Below are 25,261 nucleotides of genomic sequence, written 5' to 3'. Positions count from 1 at the left end.
TACCAGCACACCACTGCCTATCACAAACCCCTCCCCCCACCATCACCCAACTCTCTCCCCCTCTCCTACTGGGCACCATCTTTCAAGTTTCAAGTTAATTTAGGTCTTGATATACTGCTCACCAGCGGTTTACAATGGGTAATGTTAGGAACTACAAACATTTGACAGGAAAGAAATAGCCAGAAAGTGGTATGACTTATAAAATTATTAGAAAAATGTAAAGTTAAAAAAAATTATTAGAAAAAGAAAAAAAATGTCTCCTCTCCCTGTAGCCCTGTGTAGCCATTTTCCCTTTCTTTCTCCTAGCCCCCTCCCTTCTGTGTTGAGTGATGATGGGAGGGATTTGGGTTATGATCAGAAGGGTTGGTCAGAGTGAGATGGGGGAGGGGGGTTGGGTGACACTTTCAGGCTCATTTTCGAAAGAGAAGGACGCCCATCTTTCGACAAATCGGAAGATGGGCATCCTTCTCGCAGGGTCGCCCAAATCGGCATAATCGAAAGCCAATTTTAGGCGTCCCCAACTGCTTTCCGTTGGGGGGATGACCAACGTTCAAGGGGGCGTGTCGAAGGCTTAGCAAAGGCGGGACTTGGGCATGCCTAACACATTGGCGTCCTCGACCCATAATGGAAAAAAAAGGTCCTGTTTTTCTTACGGCCAAGCCACAAAAAGGTGAACTGACCAGATGACCACCAGAGAGAATCAGGGATTACTTCCCCTTATTCCCCCAGTGGTCACTAACCCCCTCCCACCCTCAAAAAACATCTTTCAAAATATTTTGTGCCAGCCTCTATGCCAGCCTCAAATGTCATACTCAGGTCCATCACAGCAGTATGCAGGTCCCTGGAGCAGTTTTAGTGGGTGCAGTGCACTTCAGGCAGGCGGACCCAGGCCCATCCCCCCTACCTGTTACACTTCTGGTGGTAAATGCGAGCCCTCCAAAACCCATCACAAACCCACTGTACCCACATCTAGGTGCCCCCCTTCACCCATAAGGGCTATGGTAGTGATGTACAGTTGGGGGTAGTGGGTTTTGGGGGGCTCAGCACACAAAGTAAGGGAGCTATGTACCTGGGAGCAATTTCTGAAGTCCACTGCAGTGCCCCCTAGGATGCCCGGTTGGTGTCCTGGCATGTCAGGGGGACCAGTGCACTACGAATGCTGCATCCTCCCATGACCAAAGGGCTTGCATTTGGTCATTTCTGAGATTGGTGTCCTTGGTTTCCATTATCGCCGAAAATCAGAAACGACCAAGTCTAGGGACGACCATCTCTAAGGACCCCGACCGTATTATCAAAATGAAAGATGGACGTCCATCTTGTTTCGATAATACTGGTTTCTCCGCCCCTCCACCGGGACATTTTGCGAGGACGTCCTCAGCAAAACTTGGGTGTCCTTTTCGATTATGCCCCTCCACCCCCTCCACATTTCCAAAGTTGCCAATTCCGTGGTTTTCCCGTGGAATTGGGCAGGTTTCCCATGACCCATCATGGTTTTTTTTTAATGTCGTGGGTCACAGGGAATTGGGCGGTTTTTGCCACCGTGGTTGTGGGTTGGGTGGGTGATTTTCCTCGGTAACTTCTATTGGTCCACAGTGGAGGAGTGGCCTAGTGGTTAGGATGGTGGACTTTGGTCCTGGGGAACTGAGGAACTGAGTTCAATCCCCAGCACAGGCAGCTCCTTGTGACTCTGGGCAAGTCACTTAACCCTCCATTGCCTGCCACATTGAGCCTGCCATGAGTGGGAAAGCGTGGGGTACAAATGTAACAAAAAAAAAAAATAAATAAAATAAATAACCCCACTAACTACCCTTCTCCATTGTGAATACTGCCCATTTAACCCCACTCTGTTTCCTATCCTTCAACCAGTTTTTAATCCACAACAGGACATGTCCACTGTGGCCTCCTACGCACACTTGTGTGCAGTTTGTAGTAATGTTTTGTGGTGACGCTTACTCTATCTCCTTCTCCCTGCTGTGACTTGACTCTGGGGCTGGGATCCTGCAGATTTGTACTTACGTACTTAAGTATTGCCATACTGGGACAGACCAAAGGTCCACTGTTTCCAACAGTGGCCAATCCAGGTCACATATACCTGGCAAGATCCCAAAAAGTACAAAACATTTTATGTTGCTTATCCCAGAAATAAGCAGTTGAGTATCCCCAAGTCCATTTTAATAATGGTCTATGGACTTTTCCTTTGGGAAGCCGTTCAAACCTTTTTTTAAACCCGCTAGGCTAACTGCCGTTACCACATTCTCTGGCAATCAATTCCAGAGTTTAATTACACATTGAGTGAAGAAAGATTCTCTGATTTGTTTTAAATTTAGTACACTGTAGTTTCATCGCATGCCCCCTAGTCCTAGTATTTTTGGAAAGCATGAACAGACGCTTCACAGCCACCTGTTCCACTCCACTCATTATTTTATATACCTCTATCATGTCTCCCCTCAGCCGTCTCTTCTCCAAGCTGAAAAGCCCTAACCTCCTTAGTCTTTCTTCATAGGGAAGTCGTCCCATCCCCGCTATCATTTTAGTCGCACTTCGCTGCACCTTTTCCAATTCCGCTATATCTTTCTTGAGATGCAGCAACCAGATTTGAACACAATACTCAAGGTGCGGTTGCACTATGGAGCGATAGAACGGCATTATAACATCCTCACACTTGTTTTCCATACCTTTCCTAATAATACCCAACATTCTATTCGCTTTCCTAGCTGCAGCAGCACACTGAGCAGAAGGTTTCAGTGTATTATTGACAACGACACCCAGATTCCTTTCTTGGACCGTAACTCCTAACGTGGAACCTTGCATGACGTAGCTATAATTCAGGTTCTTTTTTCCCACATGCATCACCTTGTACTTGCTCACATTAAACGTCATCTGCCATTTAGCCGCCCAGTCTCCCAGTCTTGCAAGGTCCTTCTGTAATTTTTCATAATTCTGTCGCGAGTTAACGACTTTGAATAACTTTGTGTCATCAGCAAATTTAACTACCTCGCTAGTTACTCCCATCTCTAAATCATTTATAAATATATTAAAAAGCAGCGGTCCTAGCACAGACCCCTGAGGAACCCCACTAACTACCCTTCTCCATTGTGAATACTGCCCATTTAACCCCACTCTCTGTTTCCTATCCTTCAACCAGTTTTTAATCCACAACAGGACATTTCCTCCTATCCCATGACCCTCCAATTTCCTCTGTAGTCTTTCAAGAGGTGCCTTGTCAAACGCCTTTTGAAAATCCAGATACACAATATCAACCGGCTCCCCTTTGTCCACAGGTTTGTTTACTCCTTCAAAGAATTGAAGTAAATTGGTCAGGCAAGATTTCCCCACACAAAAGCCGTGCTGACTTGGTCTCAGTAATTCATGTCCTTGGATGTGCTCTGTAATTTTGTTTTTAATAATAGCCTCTACCATTTTCCCCGGCACCGACATCAGACTCACTGGCCTATAATTTCCTGGATCTCCCCTGGAACCTTTTTTAAAAATCGGCGTTACATTGGCCACCCTCCAATCTTCCGGTACCACACTCGAGTTTAAGGATAAGTTGCATGTTAGAAGGTGCAATAAAGAATGTGGACCCTGTTTAACTTACCCGTTTGAATTTTCATGGGACGTAAAAATGAATAAGAGTCATCAGGTATATGACCTTAAGAGAAAAAAAGGCAACAATTTTAAAATGTTCAAAGCTGCAGAGATACTATTCAGCATTATATTTTCAATGTAACAATACTATGTACACTGTTATATATATATATATATATATATATATAGCATTCTCATCTTAAAATATACCATTTTTTCTTAAGCCTTTTTCTGTATGCAGAACTGGCATGAACACTCAAGAGCTGGCCTTTTGGAAAAATAGATATTCAAAAAACAATGGCATCACTCAGGGCTTTGTGCATGTAAATAGCAGCACCTGCACGTATAAGAGGAGGATGCTGCATCTTACATTTGTAAATGCCTCAATCGCTCTTCCAAACCCCAATTCCAAGCAAGCAGATAGCTGACACAAGCCAAAAGACAGGGACATGCACACCACACTCCAGTTTGCCTGCAGTCGAGCTTGGGAGTGGATCAATGGTCCGGAATACAGATCTGAGGTATTGGCTTCACAGTGGCACTCACTCTCACGCCAGTGACCACTCTGCACTCTAAGGATTCTTTATTTAATTCAAGTCAACTTGTTACATTACTAAACGTTTTGCAACAGGCAAACAAAGCAATTGGTAACTCCTTACACACAGCATGCAAGTGCTTTCTGAGGTTTTCCTTTGTCTATCCAAGACCATTTGTAAAAGCCTCAGCCATACATCCACTATATTCCTTGTGCCAAATTAAAGTATATACATATTTATTTAGAGTTTGCTCACACCTTTTTCAGTAATAGCTCAAGGTGAGTAACATTCAGGTACACTGGTTATTTCTCTGTCCCAGGAGGGCTCACAATCTAAGTTTGCACCTGAGGCAATGGAGGGTTAAGTGACTTGCCCAAGATCACAAGAAGCACCAGTGGGACTTGAACCAGCCAGCCACCTCTGGATTGCAAGACTGGTGTTCTAACCACTAGGCCACTCCTCTGCCTGTCCATTACCCATCCTGTTGGGCCAGCAATAATTCAAGGTTGCTCCTGTAATCATGCTACCAATCCACTTCCCTCAGGCACAGCCCTTTTAGGCTGTCCTTCTTCCAGTAATGCACCTCACAGGGCTGCACCCTAGCTTTGAACAGGCTTCCCCTGCTCAGGTTCCTGCTTACAAGCTGGATTTCCCTCATCCACCAGAAGCTCTAACTCCTTCTTAGTTGCCACTTATAATGGCAGCAAATACTCATTTACTCAGCCTGAGTTTATGCTGCACTCCAGGATCCCCCTATACTCCCCCTACACATATCTTGGTGCATGACTGTCCACTGTGGCCTCCTACGCACACTTGTGTGCAGTTTGTAGTAATGTTTTGTGGTGACGCTTACTCTATCTCCTTCTCCCTGTTGTGACTTGACTCTGGGGCTGGGATCCTGCAGATTTGTACTTACGTACTTAAGTATTGCCATACTGGGACAGACCAAAGGTCCACTGTTTCCAACAGTGGCCAATCCAGGTCACATATACCTGGCAAGATCCCAAAAAGTACAAAACATTTTATGCTGCTTATCCCAGAAATAAGCAGTGGAGTATCCCCAAGTCCATTTTAATAATGGTCTATGGACTTTTCCTTTGGGAAGCCGTTCAAACCTTTTTTTAAACCCGCTAGGCTAACTGCCGTTACTACATTCTCTGGCAATCAATTCCAGAGTTTAATTACACATTGAGTGAAGAAAGATTCTCTGATTTGTTTTAAATTTACTACTTTGTAGCTTCATTGAATGCCCCCTAGTCCTAGTATTTTTGGAAAACATAAACAGGCGCTTCACATCTACCCTTTCCACTCCACTCATTATTTTATAGACCTCTATCATATCTCCCCTCAGCTCTCTTTTCTCCAAGCTGAAGAGCCCTAGCCACTTTAGCCTTTCCTCATAGGGGTAGTCCCATCCCCTTTATCATTTTTGTCGCCCTTCTCTGCACCTTTTCTAATTCCACTATACCTTTATTGTGATGCGGTGAACAGACTTGAACACAATATTCGAGGTGTGGTCGCACCGTAGAGCGATACAAAGGCATTATAACATCCTCATTTCTGTTTTCCATTCCTTTCCTAATAATACCTAACATTCTATTTGCTTTCTTAGCCGTCGCAGCACACTGAGCAGAAGGTTTCAACGTATCATCGACGACACCTAGATCCCTTTCTTGGTCCGTGACTCTTAACATGGAACCTTGCACTACATAGCTATAATTTGGGTTCCTCTTTCCCACATGCATCACTTTGCACTTGCTCACATTAAACATCATCTGCCATTTAGACGCCCAGTCTCCCAGTCTCATAAGGACCTCTTGTAATTTTTCACAATCCTCTCGCGATTTAACAACTTTGAATAACTTTGTGTCATCAGCAAATTTAATTACCTCACTAGTTACTCCCATCTCTACGTCATTTATAAATATGTTATAAAGTAACGGTCCCAGCATGGACCCCTGGGGAACCCCACTAACTACCCTTCTCCATTGAGAATACTGACCATTTAACCCTACTCTCTATCTTTCATTCAGTTTTTAATCCACAATAGGACACTACCTCCTATCCCATGACTCTCCAGTTTCCTCTGGAGTCTTTCATGAGGTACTTTGTCAAACGTCTTTTGAAAATCCAGATACACAATATCAACCGGCTCACCTTTATGCACGTTTGTTCACCCCTTCAAAGAAATGTAATAGATTGGTGAGGCAAGATTTCCCTAGGTTTACTCTTATCAGGGTGTAGAGCACTGATATGCTGGTCACTATTGCACTCTATACACTTGATGGCTGCCTCATAGTCTTTAGCCATGTGCTTGGATGCTTGAGAGGATGAGGTTTCTTGTGTATAGGACACTGTCTGTCTTGATCCTCTACTTTCTGTGTAGTAGTAGGACAATCAGTTGGTGGTATTGTTGTGGGTGACACATCTGTTATGTGTACTGCTATAGGTTTTCTGGTGTTTATACTTGACCGGCTTTTCACTCAGGAAGTAGCTTGTCTTGACTGCTTCAGCACATCAAACATGAAGCTGGGATCATTTATCCCAGATGGACTTCACAAAGACAGTGAAGGGAGGAAATCTCTCTTGGTGGTCCTCTTTATGCTTTGTGGCAACTGATGACTATTTTTCTCTTATTTCATGTGTTAGCTTTGATATAATCTCATTTATGCCCCAAGCTGTATCTAAGTAGTACAGGTCAGGTAGGTTTGGATCAGCCTTTTAATGATTCCAGTTCCTGGAGAAGGTCTCCCAATCTGTAATTTATCTTTATTGGTGATCTTTAGGAAACTCCTTTTTCTTTTTATCAGTGCCTGTTGGATAGCTTCTAGGCTGCCATAGCACTGGTCAAGTATCTCCCATATTTCTTTCAATCCTCTTGAGGAGTCGTGCAAATATGCATCTGGTATTCCCTGCACCCGCTTGTCTGATTCTGTTCCCAGCCATTTTATTATCAGGTTCATTTCTTGGTTTGGGGTAGGCTTCATGATTGCCATGACCTCCTTAAAATTAGATTTCCATCTTCTATACTTTTCAGGGAAGTCATTGAACTGTGAGCCCCATATTTACCATCTTTTTGCGAGCCACATAGGTTGTGAAATCTTCTTTCTCTGAAGTTTCTATTGCACTGGCAGCAGGTACCCGTGGCTGGCTGTGCTGGAGTTTGTCTGAAGTCAGGCATGGAGTGTGGCTGGGCAGGTGACTCTTGCTTAATCACAGGGTGTTTTGCTCAATTCCGGTGTAGCACCAGAGTCTGTGGTTGAAATGAAGTGTTTCCCTTGGTGTGCTTTCCTTGAACGAGAGCCAGAGAAAGTGCATCCTTATGAATGCGAGAGTGTGGCTCACTGTGGTGGCAGTTTGCCTCTGTGGCATGCTTTACCTTAGGCTTGCTTTTTTTAGATGAGCGACACTCTGGTATAGAGGAACGTAGTTGCTCAGAATCTGATGACTCTTAGTCAGACAGTGACTGTGTGATTTTGTGAACCAGGATGTGGGCCTTCACATTTTCTGCTTCCCTGGTTCATAGCCCACTGCTCTAACCATCAGACTACTCTTCCATTTTCAAGGAGTAATAACACATAGCTAACCCTGAAAAATCAGTTGTCAAAAGTGGTCATTTTCTTAACAAGAAAAAAAGTACCAGGTGTGGGTCAATATAAGCTTCTACATGCCTCTTCAGCTGCCATTTTGAGGGATGGGGGTTGTGGAAAACAAGTTCAAAACAGTTCCATAGCAGTGGCCAGGCATGAACTGATTGAAAATTACCTCTGGTTGTCAGTGTGAAAAATGGGATGGATAACCAATCACTGCGATAGGCTGTCTTAATCCCAAGAACAGCTGTTTGATTTATTTTGCCATGCACTGTTTCTTCATTAGGTTTTGGTCCTTCTTTGTTGTTCCTCTGGCATTACTACCAAAGAAAACCACGTTGCATGCTCCCATAACATAAACTGCCGTATCTACTTTACAACATTTATTTATTTATTAGGATTTATTCACCACCTTTTTGAAGGAATTCACTCAAGGCGGTGTACAGTAAGTAATATAACCCCCCCCCCCCCCCCAGACTCCATGCTTTCTACCTGAAGATAAATTTACCACTCACCAGGAGTGTAGTCAGCTCTCCAATTTTTGGGGCACCAAGGGGTGGACTGGAGAGCAATGCTTTCCTCCCTCCTTCTCCCCTCACACGCTCGTAAAACATGGCTTTGCTAGAGAGGTTGCCAAGGCCCCACCAGCCTAAACCGCTCCCCTCCTCCTCACGCTGCTTCCCTAATGCAGAAGTCAGTCGCATGCTTCCAGCCACCGACTCCAGGGCTCCCCAAGCATGCTCAGTTTGAGTATGAGTGAGAAGTTCCAGCATCGGCACCTGAAGGTATGCCATTGACTTCTGTAACAAGGAAGCTGCGTGAGGAGGAGGGGAGCGGCTCAGGCATTGTATTTATTTAGCTGGCAGGATTTCAGCATCTCAGCCAGTCATTAAAAGGGATGTTGCAGTTCTGGAGGGGGCCCAAGCACAAAGTGTGGAGACCAGACCCCCACAGCTCCTCCCCCCCCCCCCCCCCCCGTGGCTAAGCCACTGCCACTCACAAGTAGACTAAAACTCCACCACCCCAAGACTTACAGAAGAAAAATACTGTCCAACCTCTTCTTTCTTCCACTGCTATGTGTGTTCCAGAGCAGCGATCTCTGAGATTCTAAAAAGAGCTCCCTTTGAGCCTCGTGCTCCACAAATTGAAGCCCCATTGCCTGGGCAATGGGAATGGGACTTGAGCTGCAGTGAGACTCAAGCCCAGTTCCCCAGGATCAAAGTCCACTGCACTAACCACTAGGCTACTCCTCCACTCCAAAGCTATTCTGGGACCAAGGAGAATAAACAAGTGCCTGAGAATAAGTGGAGCCTATCTCCAGTTTGGTACTCTAGACTAACTTTTACCAGCCAATATTCAGAATGATTGAACTGGCCAAAAACAGCCACTGACCTGTTAAAATTACTTGTCCATGACTATCTGGTCATTTTCACCAGTTCTTAACTGGTTATCTTCGCTGAAAATGACTGGTCACCACTGAATTCAAAAGCAGCTAACTTGTGGGCATTCCAGGGGCAGAGTCAGGTTAAGTGCTGATATTCAGCTCCTCACCGCATAAGTAAACCATTTATTATTATTATTATTATTAACATTTATATGGCGCTACCAGACGCACGCAGCACTGAACACCTGACATAGAGAGAGACAGTCCCTGCTCAATAGAGCTTACAATCTAAAAATAATACAGACAGACAAGACAATTAAGGGCGAGGGAAGTACAGGGTGAGAAGGAACAAGGGGAGGTAATTGAGTAGTAGCTAGGAGCCAAAAGCAGTGGTGAAAAAGTGGGTTTTTAGCATTGATTTAAAAACAGGTAGAGATGGAGCTAGACGTACAGGCTCAGGAAGTCTATTCCAGGCATAAGGTGCCGCGAGGGAAAAGGGACGAAGCCTGGAGTTAGCAGTGGAGGAGAAGGGGGATGACAAGAGAGATTTGTCCAATGAGCGGAGTTCACGGGAAGGAATGTAGGGAGAGATGAGAGTGGAGAGGTAATGGGGGGCTGCAGAATGGATGCATTTAAAGGTCAGTAAGAGAAGTTTGAATTGTATGCGGAAGCGGACAGGGAGCCAGTGAAGTGACTTGAGGAGTGGACTAGTGTGGGTATAACGATTTTGGAGGAAAATAAGTCACGCTGCAGAATTTTGGACAGACTGGAGAGGAGAGAGATGGCGGAGAGGAAGACCAGTGAGAAGTAAACTGCAATAATCCAAACAAGAGGTGACAAGGGTTTGGATAAGGGTTCTGGTAGCATATTCAGAAAGGAAGGGGAGGATTTTGCTAATGTTGTAGATAAAGAAACAACAGGTTTTAGCAATCTGCTGAATATGCGCAGAGAAGGAGAGAGAGGAATCAAAGATGACTCCAAGGTTACCAGCCGAGGAGACAGGGAGGATGTGAGAGCCATTAACAGAGATAGAGAATGGGGGAATTTAGGTCCTGTTTAGCTTCAGATGGCATTGAGACATCCAAGCAGCAATGTCAGACAAGCAGGATGAAATTTTGCCCTGGATTACAGGTGAGATTTCAGGGGTGGAGATGTAGATCTGAGAGTCATCTGCATAAAGATGGTAATGAAAACCATGAGATGAAATCAGGGTACCAAGGGAAGAGATATAGATGGAGAAAAGGAGGGGTCCAAGGATAGAACCCTGGGGGACACCAACTGAAAGCAGGATGCATAAATAGCAGTCCTGTTTTTAAGCAGTTTGGCTTATACAGTCAAGGGCTGAATATTCTCCTAACTAGCTATGTTTTAGCTGGCTAAAAAAAAAAAAAAAGGAAATTCAATGCCAAACCTTGGACAGGGCCCAGCACTGAATATTCAGGAATAACGCTGGTTGTGGGCAGCAAAATGCTCACCATTGCCAGCTGAATATCAGGGGGAGGGGTTTGTTTTTGACAGAAAACCTACACATTGAGGAGGCTTACTTACTCTTCTGCTTAATTCTTCTAGCCATGGTTGGTCGTTGGCTTCGGCCTGTAAAGAGAGGTATTCAAGTATGGAAAGTTACCTCTAAAGCTGCTCAATGTATATCATGCCTGAAATACATGTAAAAGGGAGTGAACATAAGAATATCCATACTGTGTCAGACCAATGGTCCATCTAGCCCAGTATCCTGTTTCCAACAGTGACCAAGCCAGGTCACAAGTACCTGGCAGAAACCCAAATAGTAGCAACATTCCATGTTACCAATCCCAGGCCAAGCAGTAGCTTCTCCATGTCTGCCTCAATAGCAGACTACTACTACTACTACTACTAATCATTTCTATAGCGCTACAAGGCATACGCAGCGCTGTACACCATACACAAAAAGACAGCCCCTGCTCAAAAAGCTTATAATCTAGATAAGACAGGTAAACAGACAGAACAATTAAGGGTAAGGGAATAAAGAGGTGAGGATAAACGGACAGGGCAAGTGAGTAGTGGTTAGGAGTCAAAAGCAGTGGTAAAGAAGTGGGCTTTAAGTTTGGACTTGAAAACGGCCAGAGACGGGGCTAGACGTACAGACTTGGCGTGAGGTGCAGCAAGATAAAAGACTATAGATATTTCCTCCAGAAACTTGTACAAACCTTTTCTAAACCCAGATATGCTAACCGCTATTACCACATCCTCCAAAGAGTTCCAGAGCTTAACTATTTGTTGAGTGAAAAAATATTTCTTCCTATTTGTTTTAAAAATATTTCCATGTAATTTCATTGCATGTGCCCTAGTCTTTGTACTTTTTGAATGAGTAAAAAATCAATTCACTTCTATTCATTCTACACCATTCAGGATTTTGTAGACCTCAATCGTATCCCCCCCTCATCCATCTCTTTTCCAAGCTGAAGAGCCCTAACCTCTTTAGCCTACCTACTAGTTGATAGTCTTAGAGGTTAACTCAGCCCCATTTTTAATATCTTTCAGGGGTACCACTATTCCTGCATTACTTTATAGTTACTAGCACAAATGTGTGTACTTATCAGATGATCTTATGGAGTAGAGGAGGGAGGCTCTTTTCAGCAGCCTGAAGAAAAACAAAACTGGGGTTCTGAGCTGCTGGGTGGCAGTGTGGTAGCCTGGTTGCTTGGCAAACTGCTTAAAAGTTGATTGCCAATGCAGTAATATGCACTTGGCTTTGTGCACAGGTTAGCTCGGCTTAGCACACAACTTTGTGGACAGCCAATGTAAAAATGAGTATTGTGCATGAGTGCCTAAAGCACTCTAAAATCCCATGTAATGGAAATGCTCACTATTCAGTGCGTGTAATGCTGGGGTTTTAATGCAAGATCTGAGGAGGCGTAGTTAGCTCATTCTTCTGCAATCAGTGCCAGTGAACATTTTTGGCTAGATTTTATATATTGTGCCAAAAAAACCCTCTATTCTATAAACCCACTTAGCTAGGTGTGGTTTATAGAATAGTGCTTACTCCCGGGAATCACACCTAACTTTGAGTGCAGCTATTTGCACCAACAAAAATGTGGTGCAAATGCCCACACCTAAAGATACTTCTATGGTATATGTTTATATGTTGTGAAGGATCTTCAAAATTCATGCATCAAGACTGCTTAATGCACAGTTTTCTGGCAGCCAGGTGCAAATCGTCATTGATCCTGTGATGTGTATTTTTTAATATATTTTCTAATTTTTTAGTGCTCTATTCTTCAAAGATCTCCTGTTTTATTTATTTGCAACCCATTTCTTAATTGCAACAATGCAGTTCTACGCATATTCATTTACTTAACTGGCAGCAAAGCACAAGGCATCAGGAACCTCAACCGACTTGGCCAGGTTTCACAACTTCGTCAGGGTGGAGGTTCTTTCTTTCTCTCTCACTTTCTCAAGGTCCAACTCTCTCTCCCTTCTACCCCCAGGTCCATTAGCTCTCTCTCGTCCCTCTCCCCCAAACCCTCCCCCCTCATTAAACACATTTCTCTTTTTTTTTTTTTTTCCCTTCCCTCCACTCTGGTCCGTTCTCTCTCTCTCTCTCCTTCTCTCTGAGCCCAATATCTCTCCCTCTCACTCCCCACTTCTCTCCCCCAATTTAGCATCTCTCTCTATTTCCCTCACCCCCCCCCCCCCCATGCACAGTCTAGCATCTCTCCATCCCCTTTTGGTCCTGCCCACTGTTCTCTCCCCCCCCCCCCCCCCGGGCCACCAGAGGTTCTCTCTCAATTCCCTCCTCCCCTCCCTGGTCACCCAAGTTCTCTCTCAATTCTATGACCCCCTCCCCTTCCTGGCCACCTTAGGATCTCTCTCTCAATTCCCTGACCCCCTTCCCCTCCCTGGCCACTAAATAATCTCTCTCAGTTCCCTTCCCCCAGCCACCCGAGGTTCCATCCCTCCTCTTCCCCCTCCTGCCTGTGATTCTCTCTTAATCCCCTCCCCTGCCACCATCATCACCACTGCCTACCCGGTTCCCCCACTGCCCACCTGCTTCTCTTTCAATTACCTCCCTCCCCCACCTGCATGGTCTGGCATCTCTCCCTTCCAGTGGTGGAGGAGCGGGAGGGGCGGTCCACCCCGGGTGCACGCCACTGGGGGGGGGGGGGGGGTCGGCTCCGCAGGTTCCCTGCTCCCTCTGCCCCAGAACAGGTTACACACACAAACTCTTCTCACTCGTAAATAAACTCCTAAACACTACACCAGTTACCACTAACAACATAGACACACCATCCGCAACCAATCTAGCGAACTACTTCAATGAAAAAATTATAAAGCTCCGACTCAAGATACCTACCAACACCACTGAGTACACAAGCATCCTTCAATGCCTTCATTCAAAACCTGGGGAATGCCCAGCAGATTGATCATGGACCAACTTTGACACAATATCATCAGATGCAATCTCACACTGGCTCGGAAAATACGCCAAGTCACAATGCAAATTAGATATTTGCCCCACTAGCCTAATAAGATCTGCCCCCAAACAATTCAAAGAAGACCTCATGAATCATATAAACCACAGGCTTCAAAATGGTCTCTTTCCCACGGAGAAAGGAAACATCCTACTTACCCTGCTGCCAAAAGATGCTAAGAAAAGCACAATGGACCTAACCAATTATCGCCCAGTAGCATCCATTCCGCTAATAACCAAACTCATGGAGGGCATAGTGACGAAACAACTCACTGAATACCTAAATAAACACTCAATTTTGCATGAGTCTCAATCAGGATTTCGGTCAAATCACAGCACCGAAACAGTACTAGTATCCGCAATGAACTCATTCAAACAAGCAATTGCAACTGGTAACAACATACTCCTCCTACAATTCGACATGTCCAGCGCCTTCGACATGGTCAATCATGGAATACTATTACATATACTAGAATATTTTGGAGTAGGAGGCACAGTTCTCAAATGGTTCAAAGGATTCCTGACCACAAGATCTTATCAAGTAACAACGAATGAGGACATATCACCCCCATGGATACCCGAATGTGGAGTTCCCCAAGGATCCCCCCTCTCACCAACTCTCTTCAACCTAATGATGATACCTTTAGCCAAACTTCTAGCCAATCAAAACCTCAATCCCTACATATACGCAGACGATGTCACGATCTACATCCTGTTCAAGCACGATCTACACAAAATCACCAACGAGATCAACCAGAGCCTCCAAATCATGCACTCGTGGGCGGATGCATTTCAGCTAAAACTGAATGCAGAAAAAATGCAATGTCTTGTACTCACCTCACAACACAATAAAAATAAATACTCCACCATAACTACACCATACTGCTCTCTCCCCGTCGCACAAAATCAGAAAATTCTTGGCGTCATCATTGATCGAAATCTAACACTTGACGATCACGTGAAGAACACAACGAAAAAAATGTTCCACTCCATGTGGAAACTCAAAAGAGTAAAACCTTTCTTTCCGAGATATATCTTCCGCACCTTGGTACAGTCAATGGTAATAAGTCATCTGGACTACTGCAATGCACTATACGCTGGCTGCAGACTATCAAAAAACTCCAAACAGCCCAGAATACCGCCGCCAGACTCATATTTGGAAAAACTAAATATGAAAGTGCAATACCCCTCAGAGAGAAACTCCACTGGCTCCCACTTAAGGAACGCATTGCGTTCAAGATCTGCACAAATGTACACAAAATCATTCATGCAGACGCCCCAATCTACATGCTAAACCTCGTGGACTTGCCTCCCAGAAACGCCATAAGATCATTAAGCAAATTTCTCAATCTGCACTTCCCCAGCTGTAAAGGACTAAAATACAAGCTGATACACGCCACTACCTTCTCGTACATGAGCACGCAATTGTGGAATGCATTACCCACATTCCTGAAAGCTATTGCTGAAATAACTAACTTTTGCAAATCATTGAAGACACACCTCTTCAACAAGGCCTACAAAGAGAACCCATAGCCTCACAAAATCACCTCACCAATCCACCCAGTTATTAAAGTCCACCTTCTATACCATCCTCCATAACACCTTCCTTCTCTCTTCCCTTACTTATTCTCTGTACATTACTAATTGTATCTGATATCATGTAATGACTATGTCATAACAAAACTCTGTAAGCCACATTGAGCCTGCAAATAGGTGGGAAAATGTGGGATACAAATGCAATAAATAAATAAAATAAATTATTAATTGTGATTACATTTTAAAGCTGTGATGAATAATTAATGCATTAATAGTGGCGTTAATTGCGGTTAACTTGTAGCCCTAATTATATTCTCAGTTTTGTTTTCCATTCCTTTCCTAATAATTCCTAACATTCTATTTGCTTTCTTATCCACTGCTGCACACTGAACAGAGGGTTTCAATGAATCATCAATGATGATACCTAAATCCTTTTCCTGGGTGGAGGTCTCCTAATGAGGAACCTTGCATCATGTAGCTATAGTTTTGGTTCTTCTTTCCTACGTGCATCACGTTGCATTTGCTCACATTAAATGTTATCTACCATTTAGAGGCATTATATTGGCCACCTTCCAATCTTCTGGTACTGCTTGATTTTAAAAATAAATTACATATTACTAATAGTTCATTTTTTAGTTCTCTCTGTACTCTGGGAAGTATACATCTGTTTCAGGTGATTTGCTACTCTTTAGTTTGTTAAATTGCCCAATTATATTTTCTAGGTTTGTTTCAGTTTCTGGAGACGGGAATCAGGAACAGCAAACAGGAAGAACCTCTATGTAGAAAGGGCAAACAAACAAGAGTAGAGGATGGCCAACAGACACTCCAGTGTAGGAATTAGTACTTAAAAGATGCTTTATTCACCACTTAGACAAAAGGACCCAACACTTACCTTTCTTTTAATCCTTCACTCACAGTGATAGTGGATTATTTATTTATTCTATTCTGAAAGTATGCAATATCGGTGGTTTTAGGTCCCATCGGTGTCATTTTTACCGATATTATGTTATGCGTGTACTGCAGTTCGTTTAGTTTTTTTTTTTCTATAATACAACAGCCTTTTTTAAAAATCTATGACTTTGTAATAGAATAGAGGCACTTCCGTGAGCAGACCCTATTCCTCAATTCTGCGGTTGATTTGCCTGAAATAATAAATTTTTTGACAATTTTTTTTTGACTGTGTTTACGCTGGTGATTTTTTAGTCTACACTCCAAGTAACACCTAACTAGTATTCAACATTTAGGGCCCTGTTTACTAAGCCACGTTATAGGCGCGTTAACATTTTTAACATGTGTTAACCATGTATGTACGTTAATTGTGTATGCGCCTACAATATCCCCTATAGGCGCCTACACAGTTAGTGCGCATATTAACTGTAGGCACGTTAAAAATGCAAAAGCACCTTAGTAAATGGGGTCCTTAGTTCAGTATGGTATGATAGATGTGGGGGGTAAGTGTATTGTTTTAAGTCATCCCGAGGGAGGTGGTGGAGATGAAAACGGTAATGGAATTCAAAAAACCGTGCGATAAACAAAGGAATCCTGTTCAGAAGGAATGGATCCTCAGAAGCTTAGTGGAGATTGGCTGGCAATACCAGTGGTTGGGAGGCAGGGCTAGTACTGGGCAGACTTACGGTCTGTGCCCTGAAAATGGCAGATAAATATCAAGGTCAGGTATACATATAAAGTAGCACATATGAGTTTATCTTGTTGGGCAGACTGGATGGACTGTACAAGTCTTTTTCTGCCAACACTTTCTATGTTACTATCCTGCTTATTTTTGAACGAGAAGGCCGGTCATCTTCCAACACAAATCGGGAGATGGCTGGCCATCTACTAAACCCGGCCAAATCAGTATAATCGAAAGCCGATTTTGGCCGGCTTCAACTGCTTTCCATCGCAGGGCCGGCCAAAGTTAAAGGGGGCGTTTTGGCAGGGTACAGAAGGCGGGACGGGGCGTGGTTACGAGATGGCCGGCTTCGGCCTATAATGGAAAAAAGAAGGCTGGCTCTGATGAGCACTTGGCCGGCTTCACTTGGTCCATTTATTTTTAGGACCAAGCCTCAAAAAAGTGCCCCAACTGACCAGATGACCACCGGAGGGAATCGGGGATCACCTCCCCTTACTCCTCCAGTGATCACCAACTCCCTCCCACCCCAAAAAAGTTTTTTAAACATTTTTGTGCCAGCTTCTATGCCAGCCTCAAATGTCATACCCAGTTCCATGACAGAAGTATGCAGGTCCCTGGAGCAGTTTTAGTGGGTGCTGCAGTGGACTTCAGGCAGGCAGGTGGACCCAGGCCCATCCCCCCTACCTGTTACACTTGTGATAAATGTGAGCCCTCCAAAACCCATCCGAAACCCATTGTACCCACATGTAGGTGCCCCCCTTCACCCATAAGGGCTATGGTAGTGTTGTACAATTGTGGGGAGTGGTGTTTTGGGGGGTTTGGGGGGGGCTTAGTACACAAGGTAAGGGAGCTATGGACCTGGGAGCAATTTATGAAGTCCACTGCAGTGCCCCCTAGGGTGCCCTGGCATGTCAGGGGGACCACTGCACTATAAATGTTGACTTCTCCCATGACCAAATGCCTTGGATTTGGCCGGGTTTGAGATGGCTGCCCTTAGTTTCCATTATCGGCGGGAAACCAATGGCGGCGATCTCTAACGCCAGCCATCTCTAACGCCGGCCATCTCTAACACCGGCCCAAATGTTGAGATTTGGCCGGCCCTGACTGTATTATCGAAACAAAAGATGGCCGGACATCTTGTTTCAATAATACGGTCGGGTATGCCGCTTTCTGGGGGCGGCCTTGGAGATGGCCGCCCATATAGATGGCCGGCCCTGTTCGATTATGCCCCTCCACATTACATATGGGCCCTTCTACTAAGGTGCACTGAAAATGGGCTGCGCTAGTGTAGGTGCATATTTTGGCCATGCACAGATCAATTTTTCAGCACATCTGTAAAAAAGGCCTTTTTAAAATTTTTGCCAAAAATGGACGTGCGGCAAAATAAAAATTGGCACGCATCCATTTTGGGTCTGAGACTTTACCACCAGCCATTGACTTAGCAGTAAGGTCTCACGCGGTAACAGTGCGGTAATAATCTATGCAACTGGAATGATGATTACCGCCTTGTTTCTGCTGAGCGCCAGAAAATAAAAATTATTTTCCAGTGCGTGCGGCAGACACGTGCAAAAAATGAAATTACCTCAAGGGCCACATGGTAGCCAGGCGGTAACTCCAAATTGACACATGTTGGGAACTCATAGGCGCTTGCGCGGTTTAGTAAAAGGGCTCCTCATTGTTTTAAGTCTATTTTCCGTATTTGCTTTTTTTAAAAAATAAATAATATATAAACAAGGTGACTGACCAGTTCCTCTACCTAAGGGACATCCCCACAAGAATCAACACCCCAGATCACACCCTTCCTATCTCAGACAGCTTGAAAATCCTTGGCGTTACAATGGACCGTAACTTAACACTAGAGAGCCAAGTGGCATCCACAACAAAGAAAATGTTCCACTCAATGTGGAAACTCAAATGCGTGAAGCAATTCTTGCCGAGGGAAGCATTTCGCAACCTGATACAATCACTGGTACTAAGCCACTTAGATTACTGCAATGGAATTTGTGCAGGATGTAAAGAACAAACCTTAAAGAAACTTCAGACCGCTCAAAACATGACAGCTAGGCTTATATTTGGTAAAACGCGATTTGAAAGCACAAAACCCCTCCGCGAAAAACTACACTGGCTCCCAATCAAAGAACGCATCACCTTCAAAATCTGCACCCTGGTTCACAAAATCATCTATGGAGAAGCCCCGAGTTACATGACAGACTTGATCAACTTACCAATTAGAAATACATCCGAATCAACACGATCTTATCTAAATCTGCACTACCCAAGCTGCAAAGGTCTTAAATACAAAACAACTTACACATCTAGTTTTTCCTACATAAGCACACAACTGTGGAACGCATTACCAAAAGCCTTGAAAACGACGTATGACCACCTAAAATTCCTGAAATCACTAAAAACCAACCTGTTTAAAAAGGCATACCCTACCGATCCAACTTAAATGCCTAATCTGCAACACAACCAAACTAAAACACGTAATGGACATAACACAACTCTTCCATTCTCCGATTCCCTAATGTGGCTGTGCCACATGAACTTGATCTTACCACAACATCCCCCCCTATTTGTTCACACCGGAGCCTGCAAAGGCCTCTCCAGTACTATGTAAGCCACATTGAGCCTACAAATAGGTGGGAAAATGTGGGATACAAATGTAACAAATAAAATAAATAAATAAATAAATAAATAAATAAAGTGTGTCCTATGTTTTTGATATATGTGTATATGTTTTTTAGAATATCATTGTGAACCCTGAGGCAGACATTTGATTATGGCGAAACACGGACCATGTCAGGTCCTTTTGTGCAACTGGTGAATAAAGCATCTTTTAAGTACTATTTCCTGCGTTGGAATGTCTGTTGGCCATCCTCTACTCTTGTGTTTCCTTTTATTTTGTTTCAGTTTCTCCCAGTTTCATAAGGTCCTCTTACAAATTTTCACATTCCTCTTGTGATTTAACAACTTACAACTTTGAATAACTATATGTCATTAGAAAATGTAATCACCTCATTCATTATTCCCATTTCCAGACCATTTATAAAGCAATGGTACCAATAAAGACCCCTGTGGAACCTCACTATTTACCCTTCTCCGTTGAGAATATTGACCATTTAACCTTACTCTCTGTTTTCTATCTTTAAAACCAATCCACTATAGGACATTGCCATGACTTTCTAATTTCCTCAGGATTCGTTCATGAGGTATTTTGTCAAATGCCTTGTGAAAATCCAGATACACGATATCAATTGGCTCAACTTTATTTACATGTTTATTCACCTCTTGAAATAAATGTAGCAGATTGTTGAGGCAAGATTTTCCTTGGCTAAATCCATGTTGACTTGTCCCATTAATTCACATATATATATATACACATACAGATATACACATACATATATATACAGTGCTCTCCATTTAAGTGCACGTCAGATAAGTGCATGCTCTGTTTAACTGCATGCCGTACTTCTGTCCCGTTTTTGGCACCATCAATTTCTATGGGGACAAACTTTGGTTTAGTGCACCACTGATAAGTGCAAGATTCACTTATATGCATTGTTTAAGACCGCTCCTCTGCAGGAAAGACTCTGCATAAGCACAAGCATGGAATATAGAAGCCAATTGGCGCGTGACAACCAACAAGATTTCAAATTTACTGCCCCTTTAACTTCCACAGGTAGAATAAGCGAAAGAATGTTGTTAAGAGTGTACACTGGGGTTGTTGTCGCGGCAGAACTGTAAGACTTTAACACTGGCTGAACGAATAGAAGTTCTTGAAAAATTAGAAAACAAAGTCAAGCATCTATTGCTAAAGAATATGGTGTCAATCCCAGTGAAATTTCACATGTCCTGAAACAGAAAGACCAGCTTCTGGAAGACTGGCAAAACAATACAAATCCACAACGGAAACGAAAAAGGGCGGGAAAAGCTGAGGAGTTAGAAGATGCTCTTCTTCGGTGGTTTTCTCAAGTCAGGAGCAGACAGTTTCCTGTCAGTGGTCCACTGCTTATGGAGAAAGCTAACCAGCTAGCTGAAAGTCTTGGACTAACTAAATAAATTCAAAGCCACTGTTGGATGGCTGGAATGATGGAAGGAGAAGAACATAAAATTCAAGAAACAGCATGGTGAAAAACAAGATGCTGATGACTTTGGTGCTGAAAATTGGGTTGTTTCAGTTCTTCCTACCATATTGAACGAGTTTGCACCTCGTGACATTTTCAATACTGACAAAAACGGACTCTACTGGCGAGCGATTCCTGATGGAACACTTGCATTCAAACATGCCGAAACTACTGGATGTAAAACGTCGAAGGACCGACTGACGATCCTCCTTTGCTGCAATATGGATGGGAGTGAGAATTTGGAACCCCTCGTCATTGGAAAGAGCAAACAGCCCCATTGCTTCAGGAAAGTTAAGCGACTTCCTGTGTCATACGAGGCTAACGCAAATTCATGGATGACTGGTGAAATTTGGAAGCAGTGGCTAAAGAAGTTAGACACTAGAATGCGGGCACAAAAGCGTCAGATTTTGTTGCTTTGTGATTATTGTGCTGCACACAGGGATGATGTCAGGCTGTCTAACGTCAAGGTGGTCTTCCTGCCACCAAACACTACCTCTCTGATCCAACCTATGGATCAGAGCATAATAGCCAATTTCAAACAACATTATTGTGCTCTTGTGCTATGTCATCTGATGAGCATTATGGATGACCAGACTGGCAAGGATAAACTTGCTGTTGAACTGGCTTGTAATCTATCACTGTTGGATTCCTTACATATGCAGAAAGAAGCCTGGAATCATGTTACACAGGCAACCATTGTGAACTGCTACAAGCGGGCAAGCTTTGTTAAGGATGTGGAGAGGGACGAAACAGATGCAGGTGTTGCAAATGCTTCAGATGAACAGGTTATTGACATCCCAGCTGATGTTACTGAAGAGGAGTTTCATTGCTATGTAGCTGTTGATTACGATCTACAAACAGCTGACGACAGCACTGATGTCGAGATATGCGCCTACACTCAGGCAACAACGGCTGATGATGAAACAGATGATGAAATGAACAGTGAGGCACATGCTGACGAAATTCAACAACCTCCTCCTGTCACTTTTGCAAGAGCGCTAGAGTCTCAACACTGTGCGGGCCTATCTGAAGGCCACTGGATGTCAGTGCTATGACAGTTTTTACTGTCTGGCAGACATAGTCTATGGAACTCACAGACCCAATAGTGTACAGAGGACTATAACTGATTACTTCAAGTAAGCCTAACGTCAGTTAACGGAGACTGTATACTGTACGTATAATAAACAGTACTGTACATATGTTTATCAGATGTCAAGCCTCTTTGGGCAGTTAAGTGCACGCTCCGGTTAACTGCATGCATTTCTTTGGTCCCAGACCCTTGCACTTAAGTGGATTGCACTGTATATATATCTATATAGTAACATAGTAGATGACAGCAGAAAAAGACCTGCATGGTCCATCCAGTCTGCCCAACAAGACCACTCATGTGTGCTACTTTTTGTGTATACCCTACTTTGATTTGTACCTATGCTCTTCAGGGCACAGACCGTATAAGTCTGCCCAGCACTATCCCCGCCTCCCACCACCGGCTCTGGCACAGACCGTATAAGTCTGCCCAGCACTATCCCTGCCTCCCAACCTCCAGTCCCACCTCCCACCACTGGCTCTGGCACAGACCGTATAAGTCTGCCTCGCACTATCCCCGCCTCCCAACCTCTAGCCCCACCTCCCACTACCGGCTCTGCTATCCAATCTCGGTTAAGCTCCTGAGGATCCATTCCTTCTGAACAGGATTCCTTTATGTTTATCCCACGCATGTTTGAATTCCGTTACCGTTTTCATCTCTACCACCTCCCGCGGGAGGGCATTCCAAGCATCCACCACTCTCACCTTCAATGTTCTGAAGCTCACTCTGTGGCAGGGAAACACTGAAGCCCTGTACTGTTGGTAGGCTAGGCTGTCAGCACCACTCACTCTCACTCATAGACCCGCCCTCAGCCACGCCCCATCCAGACATAATTCACAACCCCAACATTCTAATGAAGCCTCCAACATTTCAACGTTCTAAATTTGTAGTTGTAAGATCCCATGAGTATCTGCCCCGCCCTCACGTCAAACGTGATGACGTTAGGGCGGAGCACAAACAATCAACGAATCAAGGAAGCCCATTGGTTAATCTTTATTTCCACTCTCCAACGCAGCCGTCATTCCCATACACTCAAAACCAAACAAAATCGCCACTACACCCCGTCCCCCCGCAGCCACTCGCTCACCGTTCCGCCGCACCCCCCTCTCCTCTCCCACTCTGGCCATGCAGCAGGACAATTATTACACACGACTGGAACTGGCCCAATCTACTACAATGTAAGCAAGGAGGCCCATTGGTTAATCTCTATTTCCACTCCCCAACACAGCCGTCATTCCCATACACTCAAAACCAAACACACCTACGAGCTGCTGATATTGTCGTTTTTCCCCCCTTCTTCCATCTGAAACACGTCTAAAGCTGTTTCTACTGGATAAACTGCGCCTTAACAGGTACAGGACAAAAGGTTATTCTTTTTGGTTTCTTACTGCACATCTTTTTAATTTATTTGAAAGCTACACATCTGTACATATGAATATCATGAAATCTAAACTAAATATCACTCAAACACTTTATCCAGCCGTTGCCTGTCAATGTGTGTCACTGAAAGAGTATGAGGGAGCTCCAGCTGCCTGTGGGTCAGGACAGGACTTAGCTGCTGGATGCCAGAAGCAGTGTCTCCTTAGGTTGACAAATAGCAACCCCCCCACCAAGCACCTCGGAGGGAGGGAGGAAGGGAGGGCACAGGACCATGGAACTGAGAGGGAGGGGGAGGGACACTTGAACTGGTAGGGGGACCCTGGAACTGGGAGTCAGACAATGGAACTGGGAGGGAGGGAAGGTGACCCTGAAACTCTGAGAGAGGGTGGCGGGGGGACCCTGAAACTGGAAGGGACCCTGGAACTCAGAGGGAGGGGGGATGACCCTGGAACTCGGAGGGAGGGAGGGAGGGAGGATGACCCTGGAAGTCGGACGGATGGAGGGAGGGATGGAGGGCGGACCCTGGAACTGCGAGACAGGAGGGAGGGGCCCCTGGCGCACACTCTCACACACACACTCTCTCTCTCACGAACACACTCGCACCCACTCTCACCCACTCTCACTCTGTCATACACACACACTCGCACATTCACTCTCTCTCACACACACTCTCTCAAACATACACACTCCGAGGAAAACCTTGCTAGCGCCCGTTTCATTTCTGTCAGAAACGGGCCTTTTTCACTAGTATATATATATATATACTGAGTAATTTTGTTCTTTTAAGTAGTGTGTTCCATTTTGCTCCACATTGATGTCAGGCTCACTGATCTATAAATTGGGTCACCTCTAGAAGCCTTTCTAAAAATTGGTGTTACATTGGCCACCCTCCTATCTTCTGGTAGTATGCTTGACTTTAAAGATAAATTACATATTACTAATAATAGTGCAAGTTCATTTTTTAGTTCTTTCTGTACTCTTTTCTCTGTTAAATTGCCCCATCATATCTTCCAGGCTTGTTTCAGTTCCTCCAACCTATCACCATTAAATACTATTTTTGATATAAGTATCTCCCCCATTCATTTAGTCCAGGCTTGTCCAACCTACAGCCTGCCAAGTGCTGCTATCTGGCCCACCTTGGCTGGCTTCAGATGCATTAACCCCGCACAATTCTGGCTTCCCTGCTGCGACTCTGGCTCTCTTCAAGCTTAAATCGCATGATGCAGGAATTTTGGGAGCTCTTGTAGTTTCAAGTCTCATGAGATTTGAAACCATATGACCAACCCATTAGTATTGAGTCACACTGTTTGTTAGCACAGATTGTTGAGCACTTAGCTGTGGCCACAAATTCAATCTCTATTTTGAATAAGCTATATAAAGTCATAAAAAGTAGATTATGGAATAAAATTTAAGAAGATTGAGGATTTTAAAAGTATTTTTGTAAAAAATCCTACGAAGGAAATGAGACCAATGATGATTGCACATCACCCCAGTTGAAGACGTGAAAAATAAAATTAGCGTCCGGGTGTATTGAGGTCTCCACCTTGTGGATTAATAAGATTAGCAGCAAATATATATTATTGTAACACTGGTCTCTTCAATTATTGATATAGATTTGACTTATTAGAGCCACAGTGGTCTCTCTCACTTTGTTGATATGTGGTGCTACAAAAATATTTAAATGGGTGGCGGTAAGTGCTCTCCCCCAAAATGGCCACATGGCAAGTGCTTTACTTGCCACGTGGCCATTTCCTGAAAAAAAGAAAGACCTGCCTTTTACCTACTGCAGTAAAAGGGGGCCTCGGCACGTGTCAAAAACAGCCCCCTTTTGCCACAGCTTCGTAAAAGGCCCCCCAATTTCCCAGCAAGCAATGTTCACTTACCCGCAGAGCTTATTTGTGATGTCAGAATTGTATCAGGAAAGTTCTCCTTTTCTGAAAGTAAAGACAAGTT

The 25,261-nt window shown here is 44.2% G+C and overlaps 1 protein-coding gene across 2 annotated transcripts in view; it reads right to left on the bottom strand.

The window, feature by feature from the left end:
- Positions 1–25,261, bottom strand: part of LOC115471856 (inter-alpha-trypsin inhibitor heavy chain H4-like) — a 148,816-nt gene that overhangs the window by 59,264 nt on the left and 64,291 nt on the right. Inside the window, exons 14-16 of one of the 2 annotated variants that reach the window (XM_030205730.1) lie at positions 25,192–25,242; positions 10,647–10,691; positions 3,599–3,652 (exon numbers count right to left, since the gene is read on the bottom strand). In XM_030205730.1, the coding sequence (XP_030061590.1) occupies positions 3,599–3,652; positions 10,647–10,691; positions 25,192–25,242 (150 nt within the window). The remainder of the gene's footprint in view (positions 1–3,598; positions 3,653–10,646; positions 10,692–25,191; positions 25,243–25,261) is intronic. The other variant, XM_030205731.1, reaches the window with a different exon arrangement.

Source organism: Microcaecilia unicolor, chromosome 6, assembly GCF_901765095.1.
Source record: "Microcaecilia unicolor chromosome 6, aMicUni1.1, whole genome shotgun sequence".
Taxonomy (NCBI): Eukaryota; Metazoa; Chordata; class Amphibia; order Gymnophiona; family Siphonopidae; genus Microcaecilia; species Microcaecilia unicolor.
This window is presented reverse-complemented; position numbering and strand designations above follow the sequence as displayed.